The 13540-nt window shown below is 45.2% G+C and overlaps 1 protein-coding gene across 1 annotated transcript in view; it reads left to right on the forward strand.

Moving 5' to 3' along the window:
• The window catches only part of LOC144486370 (low affinity immunoglobulin gamma Fc region receptor II-like), a 60028-nt gene that overhangs the window by 5312 nt on the left and 41176 nt on the right, over positions 1-13540 (forward strand). Inside the window, exons 2-3 of the mRNA XM_078204404.1 lie at positions 6444-6476; positions 8810-9097. Coding sequence (XP_078060530.1) covers positions 6444-6476; positions 8810-9097 — 321 coding nt within the window. The remainder of the gene's footprint in view (positions 1-6443; positions 6477-8809; positions 9098-13540) is intronic.

Consider the following 13540-nt stretch of genomic DNA (forward strand, 5'->3'; position numbering starts at 1 on the left):
CATGATACCTGTCTGCTCACCATCTGCTCACACACTCAGCCTGTCCAATTCGTACTGAAGGATCTCTGCATCCTCCTCGTTACTCACGCTCCCACCCAGCTTTTGTGTGATGTTTTTTGTCTTGCTCGGAACTCTTGGGGACCTGTGAAGATGTTGAGTGTTTACACACACACTGCTCCCAGCCGCTTTCCTGTGTCTCTCTCTCTGAAGATTTCACTCACTCAGTAAATGGAGCGTTAGTGGTTTTTAAAACTCATTTCATTCGAGACCCGTGCTGAGAAAAAGGGGAGATGTTGTTGGTGCCGACTCAATGCACCGATGGGCCTCTCCTGCACTGTGTGATTCTATGACCCCATGGTGATAATCAGCGCGGGTTATTGGTACAAATGGAGAACCCAATGGAGAAATATTTAATCTTATCTTATAGCAGAGAAGGAGGCCATTCGGCCCATCGTGCCTGTTCTGGAACTTTGACAGTGATGCCAAATATGGTATAAACGCCCAGTTTGATTTTCAAAAAGCCAGACTGCAATCCTCTTTAAATTCATGTAAATTTAAATGGAATAATTTCCCATCACACTTTCAACTTTTGTTTCACAAAGTCAACCAACCTGTACATTTTTAAGAGCTTACCTGAGACTGTGACATCATTAGGTCATTAAAAAAAGGAGCTGCAGTGGGCCATTCAGCCCATTAAGCCTGTTCCTTCATTCAACAAGAGAATTGGTGACCTGCTTATGGCCTTAACTCCACTTCGTTGCTCTCTCTGTCTCTCCCTCTGTCTCTGTCTCTCTCTCTCTTTGTCCCTCCCTCTCTCTCTCCCATTCGTTATGTCTCTCTCTCTCTCTATATATCTGTCCCTTCCTCCGTCTCTCTCTCTCTCTGTCTCTCTATCTGTCTCAGCCATTCCCTTGCCTCTCCCCCATTTTCTATGTCTCGATCTATCTTTCTCTGTTACTCCCCATCTATCTGTCTCTCCTCTGTCTCTCTCTCACCCCCCACTTTTCCGATCCCAAGGAACCACAGTTCACGTTCGCTCCTCGCTTACTTTTAATTTTCTGTTTGTTTTATCCTGTTTTATGGTGCTTGAATCCTCAACACATTGTAATGATGCAGTGTGTCTGCTTATTCACATATTTTGAGCTTTGTGTGTGTGTGACGTCAGTGTACCTGAAAGGTTTTTTTAAATCATGTTCTCTGCAGCTTTCCCAGCTTCAGTGTCTTCTTAGCTCACAGCCTCAGCTGATATCATTGTGTTGCCGGTTTGACTGGAGATGACCTTTTATTGCTGCTGTCAGGGGGATGTGTTTATTTTTACTGGGATGTTTATGACTTTGCATCGTTTGGAGCAAAACGTGTTGGTAGGTCAGCTGATAGGATTTTTATCATTTTCAGTTTGGAGCTGCAGGTTTTGAATTTTAGTTCTTTAGAAGTGACTGCAAGCTGAAAAAGAAGTGTCTCCATCTCCCTGGTTTTGGAAATTCTGCTGGTCATCCCAAGCAGGGTCTTGCCTTTCTGAAGGGGAGAATGTGCTGTTGGCGGCTTGCCCAGAGTCCCTGGTGTTTTGGGAAGCCGTTCTGACTTCAAAATATTCGGAGTCTATCCATAGAACTGCAGACTTCATCCAAAGGACTCAATTCCAGCATCACGTGAGCATTAGTCTTTGCTGTGTTAAACCTGTGAAAAGGGTCTTTTGTTTTGTCGATGGGATTGGTTTGATTGGAACACATTAGATGTATTTTTAAGGGTTATACATTCTGTGGTTGTTTTGTTTCTTGTTTGCAATCGAAAAACGTTATTGCTAACTTTCTTTCCATAAATATTAACTATATTTTTAAATAAACATTGTTTGATAAAAGCTCCCCAGTGGGTCATTTGAATCATACCTGAAATGAAACATCTCATTCTGACCTTAGCCAAATTCAAGATGCAAAACTTATGATCCAGGCGGACTTCATAAAACACATCCGAATTTCTAACCTGAACCATAACATGTGGGATAATTAATAACTAATTTTGATTTTAAATAGTTTAATTGGTCGTGTACAGGTATGGGTGAGTATGGATAAGTGACTGCAGGGAGATGTAGTCTGTACGTCCACCACCATTGGTGGGCATTTATCCAAGAATTAATTGCTGAATTTATTCAAAATATTATGTAGACATTCTCACAATGTATTTTCTCTCAAAATATTTGAACACATCTTCGTGACACACACACACACACACACAGACACACGCACACACACATACAAACAGACATAGAAACAGTGACACACACACGCAAACAAATGCATGCACAGAGACGACAACAAAAACACACAGATAGACTGAGAGACAGGGACAGGCCAGAGAAAATAACAGATACACAGAGACAGACAGAGACACAGAAACAGACACTGAGACACAGAGACAAACATACATGCAGATACTGGCAGGGCAGACACTCAGACATATACAAACACTGAGACACAGACAGACACACAGACACAGACAGACACACAGAGCAAGAAAAATACAGCAAAAACACTCAGATCAGCAGACAGGAACAGACACACAAAAAGAGGCACACACTCATAGAGACTGCAATAAAGACACATAGACAGACACAGAAACACAGAGTTCAGCACACAGAGAAAGACACACACACACACACACACACTGATACTGGCAGGGTAGACTCAAACACACAGAAACAGAGAGACACAGATTTATGCACAGAACGAGACAAGTCAGATAGAGGCAGACACATCAAAAGACAGACACACAGAAAGAAGCACGCAGAGACAGACACACATACACAGACTGTCACAAAGACAGAGACAGACACATAAACACAGGCAGGGCCAGACACACAGACAATCTAAGATGCACAGTGATCAGCACATAAGCCAGACAGAGACAGAAATAGGCAGAGACAGAGAGACAGACAGATTAAAATACACAGAGAGACACAGACACAGACCCACAGAGCGAGTCAAATGCACCAGAAAACACAGGTACGGACATACATACAGAGACAGACACACCAAAAAGCACACAGACAGACACAGACACACAAAGGCAGACACCACAAACACACATAAATTATCTCACAGACAGACAGAGACACAGAGACTGTCACACAGACAGGGCAAACTCCAAACGATGAGGGGGCTTTGATAGAGTTGATAGGAAGAAACTTCCCCTGAGTTGAGTGGCCAATAACCAGGGGAATAGATTTAAGGTAAGGAGAAAGAGATTTCGAGGGGATTTGAGGAGAAACCTTTTCACCAGAGGGTGGTGGGAATCAGGAACTCGCTGCCTGAAATGGTGGTAAAGGTGGGAACACTCACAACAATTAAGAAGTGTTTAGATGAGCACTTGTTTAGCCATTGCACACACCACTACGGAGCCAGTTATTGAAAATGGGATTAGAATAGATAGGTGCTTGATGGCCAGCACAGACATGATGGGCCGAAGGGCCTCTTTCTGTGCTGGAAAACTCTCACACTCTAACTGTTCTGTCACCAACTCTGTTTGGGCGTCTCAGCTCCAGATCGAATATACGTTTCATTTAGAAATAACCTCTCAAACTGAGATTTGAAATTAGCAATTTTCCAAAGGAACAATTGTAATTTGCAGCGAGAGTTCCAATCTGAGAGCACCATTTTCCTGTGGAGAAATTTTTCTGAGCTTCACTCCTGAAGGTGCTGACCCCAGAGTCTTGTCTCTGCCTCTGAGCCCCACACTCCAGAGCTGGAACCACTGGGCTTGTTCTCCTTCAAACAGAGCCGCTTCAGAGGAGCTTTGATTAAAGTTCTCCAAATCATGATGGATTCTGATCCATCACATGAGCTGCAATCGATTCTAGTTCCGGGAGACAAGGAATTTGACAAGGAAGTATTCAATGAACTTCCAGGAACTCCAGGGGATTCTGTGGGACAAATGGACCTTGGTGTGTTTGTCCATAGATCTCTGAAAGCGGAATGTCATGTTAGCAGGGCGCTGAAAAAGGCATTTATCTATGTCTTTATCAATTGAGGCATAGATTACAAAAACAGGGAAGCGATGCTGAAGTTGTATCTTTGTTGAGGGAACAACTAGAGTACTGTGTGCAGTTCTGGTCGCCACATTCTGAGAAGGATATGAATGCACTGGACGAGTGCAGAGGAGATTCACCAGGATGTTGCCTGGGATACAACATTTAAGTTAGGAACAGAGGTTGGATAGGCTTGGGTTGTTTTTTTTTGGAGCAGAGAAGACCGAGCGGGGACCTGATTGAGGCGTATAAGATTATGAGGGGCATGGAAAGAGTGGATGGGGAGCAGTTGTTCCCCTTATTTGGAGGGTCAGTCATGAGGGGACATAGTTCAAAGTGAGGGGCGGGAGGTTTATGGGTATGTGAGGAAAAAACTTTTAACCAGAGGGTGGTGGCTCTCTGGAATGCATTGCCTGGGAGGGTGGTGGAGGTGAGTTTCCTCAGATCCTTTAGAAACTACCTGGAGGACCACTTGGCACGTCATAACATTCAGGCTATGGGCCAAGTGCTGGTAAATGGGATTAGGTGGCAGTTCAGGTGTTTCTCATGTGTCGGTGCAGACTCGATGGGTGAAGGGCCTCTTCTGCACTGCATGATTCTATAATTCTATGATGGTGGGTAACCCACGGCACATACGATATAACGTGACTGGTGACCAACCCAAAGGGGGACACGAGGGGGGCACATTTCTAATCACACAGCCAATTGTTGTGGTCTGGAATGCCCCTTCTGAAATCTCGACAGAAGCAGCTCCGACAGGAACACTCGAAACAAAATCAGATCATTCCCGATTGTTACAATTCAGATCAGAAACTCCAAAGTGTTTTATGAAGCCCGCCTGGATCTTAAGTTTTGCAATTTGAATCTGTCGAGGATAAGTATGAGATGTTTTAATTGAGGTTTGATTCAACTGACCCACGAGCGAGCTTTTATCAAACAAAATTTATTTTAAAATATAGTTAACCAAAAGGAATAACTTTTACCAATTACAAACAAGAAAATAAAAACCATGATATTGTATAAACCTTAAAAACTATCTGAAATGTTCCTACCAAACAAACTTCTCTATCAACACACATCTGCCAAAGTTTTACCCCAGAAAACAAGGATGTTCACGTGATGCTTGAACTTAGTCCTTTGGTTGGAGAATTGGAACTCTGAGTTCTCAGCCCTGTAACTTCCAGCACGCCTCGAGGTAGTGATAATGCCAGTGCAGGCCTTTAGCTGTTAGCCAGCAAAACATGGCAAGAGACAGAATTCTCAGAATTGCCCCCCGATGGCAAGAGGGCTTGTTTCCAGCTATCCAGCAGAATTTACAATACCAGGGAGAGAGATAAAACCTGTCTGCATCTTGAAAACCAGGACAGCCTCTGAACCAAACTGAAAGGAAAAGAACTCCTGTCACCTGACCTGTCAATCATTCTTCCCCCAAACAATTCAAAAAGATCATAAAATCCCATTAAGAGTAAAACTAAACAAAATCCCATTGAAACTGTTTAAGCAGCAAGAAAATGACTTCAAAGCAGACAGATTGCGCTTGTATAACTGCAGAGAACATGATTAAAATGGATTTCTTAAAGGCACACTCGTGTCACACTACTTAGAGAAAAGATTGGATTTTCGGAAAATGGGGAGGGTGGGCTTAGTTACAAAGATCCTCAAACGATTGGAGATGGGAGGACAATGTGAGGGAGGGCCCTCTTTAGGGATATTGTAACAACCTGTGTTTCTGGAATTAGAGTCATAGAGGTTTACAGCATGGAAACAGGCCCTTCGGCCCAACTTGTCCATGCTGCCCTTTTTTTTTAAAACACCGAAGCTAATCCCAATTGCCGGCATTTGGCCCATATCCCTCTGTACCCATCGTACCCATGTAACTATCTAAATGCTTTTTAAAAGACAAAAATTGTACCCGCCTCTACTACTACCTCTGGCAGCTTGTTCCAGACACTCACCACATTCTGTGTGAAACAATTGCCCCTCTGGACACGTTTGTATCTCTCCCCTCTCACCTTAAACCTATGCCCTCTAGTTTTAGACTCCCCGGCCTTTTGGAAAAGATTATGATTATCTCGCTGATCTGTGCCCCTCATTATTTTATAGACCTCGATCAGATCACCCCTCATCCTCCTATGCTCCAGAGAAAAAAGTCCCAGTCTATCCAGCCTCTCCTTATAACTCAATCCATCAAATCCCGGTAGCATCCTCGCAAATCTTTTCTGCACTCTTTCTAATTTAATAATATCCTTTCTATAATAGGTTGACCAGAACTGCACACAGTATTCCAAGTGTGGCCTTACCAATGTCTTGTGCAACTTCAACAAGACATTCCAACTCCTGTATTCAATGTTCTGACCAATCTTCTCAAATTCTGGGAAAGGTCTCGGTTTTCATTTCACTCATTCATATTCTCTCGTTTCAGTGGCTTTTGCTGTTCAGGGGAGCCTCTCTCAAAGTAAGTGTCCACATTTCTCTCTAATATCATGACATTGAATTATTAATTCCTATCGTGTTAAACCAATCGGTTTGTTTTTTTGGTTTGGTGATGGATTTGATTGTTGTAACTCATCGTGTTGTAACACTGACGCTGGAGACGTGGGCCTAGATTGTTAATGCCATGGGAAATGCCTTTTTTTGTTGACACTCCATCCATTAACACACTCTGGGGAAGATAACTCAGGAACAATCCGGAATTCCCACTGGCCACTGCCAGTGTTCTATTGAATGGGAAAATTCATTCCAAATTTGCAGTTACAGTCCAAATGTTTCTGAGGATATCCAAAGTTGCCATTGGACGTCCTTGTGTCCGTTCTGCTGTCCAGTTGGAGTGTGAGAGATCTAAATCTTCTCTAATTTTACGCACCATGATGACCTTTCCTCTAATAATATAAAAACCTTTCACTCCCGAATCTGCAATTTACAACCGACCTCAGCTGTGATTTGAGGAATGTTTGAGGTGATTGAGACTGCTCCTCGAGTGAGGAATTTCTTGCCAGCATCGCCCTTGAAAGGGTGATTTCTAATTCTGAGATTTTGCTGACTGTTTCTCCAGGGTGAGATGAAAGAACACAGAGTCTCCCAGAATGCTGCATCAAGTAATTAATTTCCCTCAAACAATTCCATTTCACCCGTTTCTCTTCCACACTCAGCGCTGTCCATGCAGACTGTTGTCAGAATTCACCCCATTGGACCCTGGAATCATTCTAATGCATCACTCCAGCTGGGGTCCAATCTCAGAAACATCTGTCCTGTCCCACCCACCCCGTGATCCAGCTGCTTAGAGCGTTCAACGGCTATTGTTTTCTCCGTCACCTTCTGCCCCTCCCTCACGTGTCTAAGAGCAATGAGCTCCCTCCCTGTTCCTGAAAATCAGCCACAGGTGTCCATCAAACACCAGTACCATCCTCACATTATTTGCAGTAACCCCTCACTGGGCTCTTAGAACTGCCTGTTGAGAAAAATCCTGCACAGCAACATGACTCAAAAAACATTTCTTGAATGCAATTTATCATCCCAAGAGCTATCAGAGATTTGATAATCCAGAGAACTGCACAGAGACAGAGAGGAGGTGAGGACCATGGAGAGTTTGGCGAATATGTATGATTTGTTTTTCAAATCCAGCCTTTATTCAATGGAGAGGGGCTGGGGGATTATGTTGTTCTCCAAGAACAGGAGCAGGGAGGATGAATGGGACTTGGTTTGAAGCAGGACAAGGCGGGGAACCAGCAGATATTGGGTTCATGTCATTCCGAAGCCGGGTGACGGATGGGAGAGTTGGAAGACACAAGTCTGGAGGCAGAGCGAGAAACGGGGCTGGAGTCAGGCAATGTCAGGGAGATGGACATTGGTGGACTGAGAGGCGGTGGAGGTGAGGGGGTCAGAAGGTCACTCAGGGTCTGACTGGATACTAAGATTGTGAAATGCCTCTGCCACCCCTCAGACAGAGCCGGCTCATGGTCGGGACTGGAGAATGAGTTGATAGAGAGGACTGGAGGAAGGGGTGTGGGGGGAGTGAATTCATTAACATGGACAATAACAGCAGATGCATAGGAAGACCATCAACACACGGGTTCCCTCCGGGTCTCACACAAACCCAAACACCAAATATGTGTGTGCTTCTTCAATCATCTCTGGGTCCAGATGGGGCTTCCATTGGCTTTCCCTTTAACAACACTCCATGGACAGCCTCACATCAGAGAGGGTCACCACCAGATTCACAAAGGGCAATGAGAGAGGGACAATAATTGTCAGGCTTGTCAGAGACACTCACCTCTGGAATGAGCCAATATGTTGATTTCACCAAAGCGACTCCATTGACAAGACACAGATTAAAGGAACTCTTCACCCCTTTAAATCAAATGTTCAAATCAGCTGCACTGAACAGAAATATTGACTGCAAATTAAACCATATCCTTCTTTCTCTTGTAACCCAGGGAACAATTACTGATTAAACATCTCACTTTGGAAAGGGAATCCCAGCTGGTTTATTTTATTTAGTGTTGTGATTTGAGTTTCTACATTAAATAACGACTTACACTTCACATTGACACCGTTGGCTGTGGATCGTTTTCTAATGAGCTGAGTTACTGAAATCCATTGTGTAAATTCCAATATCTCACTGTTTCTTCGAGAACTCATCCCGAAAACTCCCTTTCCTTCATCCTCAGTTCCCGATGCAAACATCTCCCTTCAACACCAGTGCAATGGTTAGTGAGTTAACTCATTCCCTCTGTACATGGGACCCTGGAGATCCATTCCTAACAGAGATTTCCATTCCTTCCAACACAGAGAACTTGCCAGAGCCGCAGATATCACTGGATCAACCGACTGGAGTGTATCGAGAAACAGAGAATGTCACCCTCACCTGCACTGCGGAGACACATTGTTCCGGTAAAATTTTCGGCATTTACAAGGATGGTGAACATTTCAATATTCATCCAGATTCCACACGGGACAACTCTGCAAGATTCTCGTTTGCTGCTTTGAACCAAGGAGGCCGTTATCAGTGTAATTATTGGTGTCAGAGGGATGGGCCTGCTTCCTTCTTGAGTGAAGCTGTGACGGTGACAATAGCAGGTGAGGGACTGGGAACGGAGATTGTTAACATATCTGTTCAAAGTCATTCTGACTTTCACAAATCATGTGTTATCCACTGTCACAAAATGGAAGGTTAGATATGAGGAGGGAGGAGTGTAACTGAATAATCTTCCCGGTCATTCCTTCACTCCTGGCAGAATCCATGAGGGTTTGGTGCCTGAATTCCTGGCCGGTGGTTGAGGGTCAGAGGTGACCAGGGAACTGAGGCAGGAAAGTGGGGGAGCGTTCCCGAGGCAGCAATTATCCGGGTGTAGAGATATCAGAGGGTTCATAATCGGGAGGGTCACACACAGACAGAGAGGAGTCGGGGACCATGGAGAGTTTGGAGAACATGTTTGAACATTTTTTCAAATGCAGCTTTTGTTCAGTCCAATGGGGATGGTGCCGGGGGATTATGTTCTTCTGTGAGAAGGGGGGGGGAGGGGGGGAGGGGGGGGGGGCAATGGGACTTGGCTTGAATCAGGACAAGGGTGGCCAGAGGGGGTGGGGGGCAGCAGATATTTGGTTAATGTCATTCCGCTGCCGGGTGAAAGATGGGAGGGAAGGGGAGAGATCCCGGGGGCTGTTTCTGTCTGATAGAGTCTGTCCCACCATTTAAACTGATGGAAAAGACAGAATCGACACTCAGTGGATATTCCAGTGAATATATCTTTCACTAGTTTCGATCTGACCCTCTGCTTCTTGCTGAGTTCCTCTTCCTTTGAACTGAACCTCTTGCAAGGTGTAACCACTGCTTTCCGTTCTAACACCTCGCTACTATTAATATTCCCCTCAGTGCTGGACATTCTCCATTGCTCAGATCATTCAGTTTTTATTTCGTTTCAATGTTGCAACTGCATTTCAGACGCTTTGTGGGAGTTGTGGTCGTTTGATTGTCTGTGTGTTTGTGTGTGTGCAAGTGAGTGAGAGAGTTTGTGTGTATGAATGTGTGTCAGTGAGAGTTTGAGTGCCTGTGAGTGAGTGACAGAGAATGAGTGAGTCACAGTTGAGTGAGTGAGAGAGTGAGGGACAGTGAGTGAGCTGTCTATAATTCTGTCAACCTCCAGATCTGGGAACTCGTACCGACTCCATTCCCCACTCATTGTGTGAGAGATGAGCACATCTCTGAGATGTGACTTGTCCAAGTGGGCGGAGACTAAAGCCTTTTATTAGAAACAGGGCGTCAGCTTCCTGCTCTCCTCAGAACTGATCTGTCAATCTCCACCTTTAACCGTCTAAATTGTCACCGTTCACAGCTCCGCCCACTCCAGAATGGAACTCCACCACTTGTACTGGACATTATCTGTACACAAGTCCCATATCGATGCCTCACACTGAACCCCAACTATTTTCATCTGTCTTTCGGTCAAGGATTCACTGAGTCACAGAATTACTTTGTGCCCCCTGAACTGTCGGGGCTGTGGGGACCAACACAAGCTGGGATTGAATAATTGGATTGACATTTCAAAGACTCAGCACAGAATTAGTTTGTCTCCAGTTCTTTGGGCTGCAGGAACGCAGGAGCAGGAGTAGACCATTCGGCCCTTCAAGCCTGCTGTGCCATTCATTATGGTAACGACTGATCATTAAATTCAACATCGTGATACCGCCTTCCCCCCTTATCCCTTGATCCCTTTAGCCCCAAGATATCCTTCTTTGATATATTGATGTTCTCAAGAGCGTTCACACACCAATCCCTGACCTCAACCTCCCTCATGTCCTTCTCCTTGGTGAATACTGATACAAAGTACTCATTAAATATCTCACTCACTTCCTGTGGTTCCACGCAAAACTTCCCTCCATTATCCTTGAGTGGGCCTAGTCTTTCTCTTGCTGCCTCTTGCTCCTAATATATGCATAAAAATCCTTGAGATTCTTCTTGACCCTGTTTGCTGAAGACATTTCATGTCCCCTTTTCGCCCACCTAATTCCACATTTAAGCTCCTTCCTACTTTCACTGTGCTCCTCGAGGGCTTCGTCAGCTTTTAGATGCCTGGATGTATCGGATGCTTCTTTTTTCCTTTGGTCTCAGATTAAAATTTCCCTTGTCACTCATGGTTCCTGAATCCTGCCATTTTTATCCATCATTTTTGTGGGAATATTCCTGCCCTGCATTTCAATCAACTGGCCTTTAAAAGCCTCCCACATGTCAGGCATGTTTACCCTTAAATAGCCGCTCCCAATCCACATTCCCCAGTTCCTGTCTAATTTGCATGTTATTGACCCTCTCCCAATTAAGCCCCCTCACCCGAGGGCCACTCTTGCCCTTATCCATGGCTACCCGAAAACCTGTGGAATTATGTTTGCTGAGCCCAAAATGCTCCCCCACTGAAACATCAATCCCCTGGCCTGGCTCATTCCCCAATACCAAGTCTATTATGGCCCGCTCCCTGGTTGAATTGTCTACATATTGTATCAAAAACCCTCCTGGACACATCTAACAAATGGTTCTACATCCGAGCCCCTGGCTGTAAGCGATTCCCAGTCAATATGGGGGAAGTTAAAATCACCCACCATAGCTACCCTGCTTTTTTCACACCTTTTCAGGATTTGACGACACAAATGCTCCTCTGTCTCCTGCAGATTGTTGGGAGATCTATAGTACACTCTCAACATTGTGATCTCACCCTTCTTATTCCTAACTCCAGCCTCACGACAAGAACCCTCCAATGTGTCCTCCTTCAACACAGCTGTGATGTGTTCCTTCATCATCAATGCAACTCCCCGAAGCCTTTTGTTTCCCCCTCTGTCCTGTCTAAAATAACGATATCCGGGAATGTTAAGCTGCCAGTCCTGTCCCTCCTTTAACCAGGTCTCCGTAATTACAATTACATCATAATTCCATGCAGTAATCCAGGCTCTCAGTTCACCTCTCTTACGTTCTTGCATTGAAGCAAATGCAGCAAGACCTCCAGTTGCACCAGGCCCCGTGACTTCCCTCTGCTTGTTCTTACTCTGCGCTATGTTTATCTCAGTCTCACTTTTATTCCCAGTCCTTACACTTACTGGCCTGCTGTTCCAGTTACAACCTCACATTGCCACCCCCCAGCACACCCCCCGCTACACTAGTTTGAACCCTCCCGAAGAGCACTAGCAAACCTCCCGCCCAGGATATTGGTGCCCCTCCAGTTCAGGTACAACCGTCCTTCTTGTACAGGTCCCACATTGCCCAGAAGGCATCCCAGTGATCCATATATCTAAACCCCCCCTCCCCCCACACCAGCTCTTTAGCCACATGTTGAACTGTGTGATCTCCCTGGTCCAAGCCTCACTAGCACGTGGCACGGGGAGTAATCCTGAGATTATTACCCTCGATGTCCTGCTTTTTTGCTCCCTACCTAACTCCCTGAATTGTCTTTGCAGGACCTCTTCTTGCCGATGTCATTCGTGCCAATGTGGACAATGACATCTGTCTGTTTACCCTCCTGTTTCAGGATGCCGTGGACCCGCTTAGTGACATGCAGGACCCTGGCACCAGTTCTTCGGCTATTCACAGTCCCTGTTTAATAGTCACAAAGCCACACTTTAATCCTCTTTAGTACATGTACATCTCGCTCCTGTAACTTTAAATGGAATAATTTCCAACCACGTTTTCAACATTTATTCACAAAGTCACCCTGCCCGTACATTTTTAAATACTTACCCAAGATCGTAAGATCATCAGGTCATTACAAATAGGAGCTGGAGCAGGCCATTCAGCCCTTCATTCAGCAAGAGAATGGGGGACCTGCTTATTGCCTCAATTACGATTCATTGCTCTCTCTGCCTCTCCCTCTGTCTCTCTATCCCTCCCTGTCTCTCTGCCATTCTCTCTGTCTCGATCGCTCCCTCTCTATCGCTCCCTCTCCCTCAGGGCGGCACGGTAGCACAATGGTTAGCACTGCTGCTTCACAGCTCCAGGGTCCCGGGTTCGATTCCCGGCTCGGGTCACTGTCTGTGTGGAGTTTGCACGTTCTCCTCGTGTCTGCGTGGGTTTCCTCCGGGTGCTCCGGTTTCCTCCCACAGTCCAAAGATGTGCGGGTTAGGTTGATTGGCCAGGTTAAAAATTGCCCCTTAGAATCCTAAAATGCGTAGGTTAGAGGGATTAGCGGGTAAATATGTGGGGGTAGGGCCTGGGTGGGATTGTGGTCGGTGCAGACTCGATGGGCCGAATGGCCTCCTTCTGCACTGTAGGGTTTCTATGTTTCTATGATCCCTTCCTATCTCTCTGTCTCTGTCTCTCGCTCCACCCACCCGCTCCCCAAGTAACCACTGCTCACTTTAGCTACTCGAACACTTTTAAGTTACCCATTGAAGAATTTTTGTCTGCTTTTAGACTGTTTTATGAAGCTCGAATCCTCAGCACAAAGTGATAATGAAATGTGTCTGCTCATTAACATATTCTGAGATTTGTGTGGGATATTTAACAACAGTTTTTGATTTGAAATGTCTTGAATTTATTTG

This window comes from Mustelus asterias, unplaced genomic scaffold (genome assembly GCF_964213995.1).
Source record: "Mustelus asterias unplaced genomic scaffold, sMusAst1.hap1.1 HAP1_SCAFFOLD_324, whole genome shotgun sequence".
NCBI lineage: Eukaryota > Metazoa > Chordata > Chondrichthyes > Carcharhiniformes > Triakidae > Mustelus > Mustelus asterias.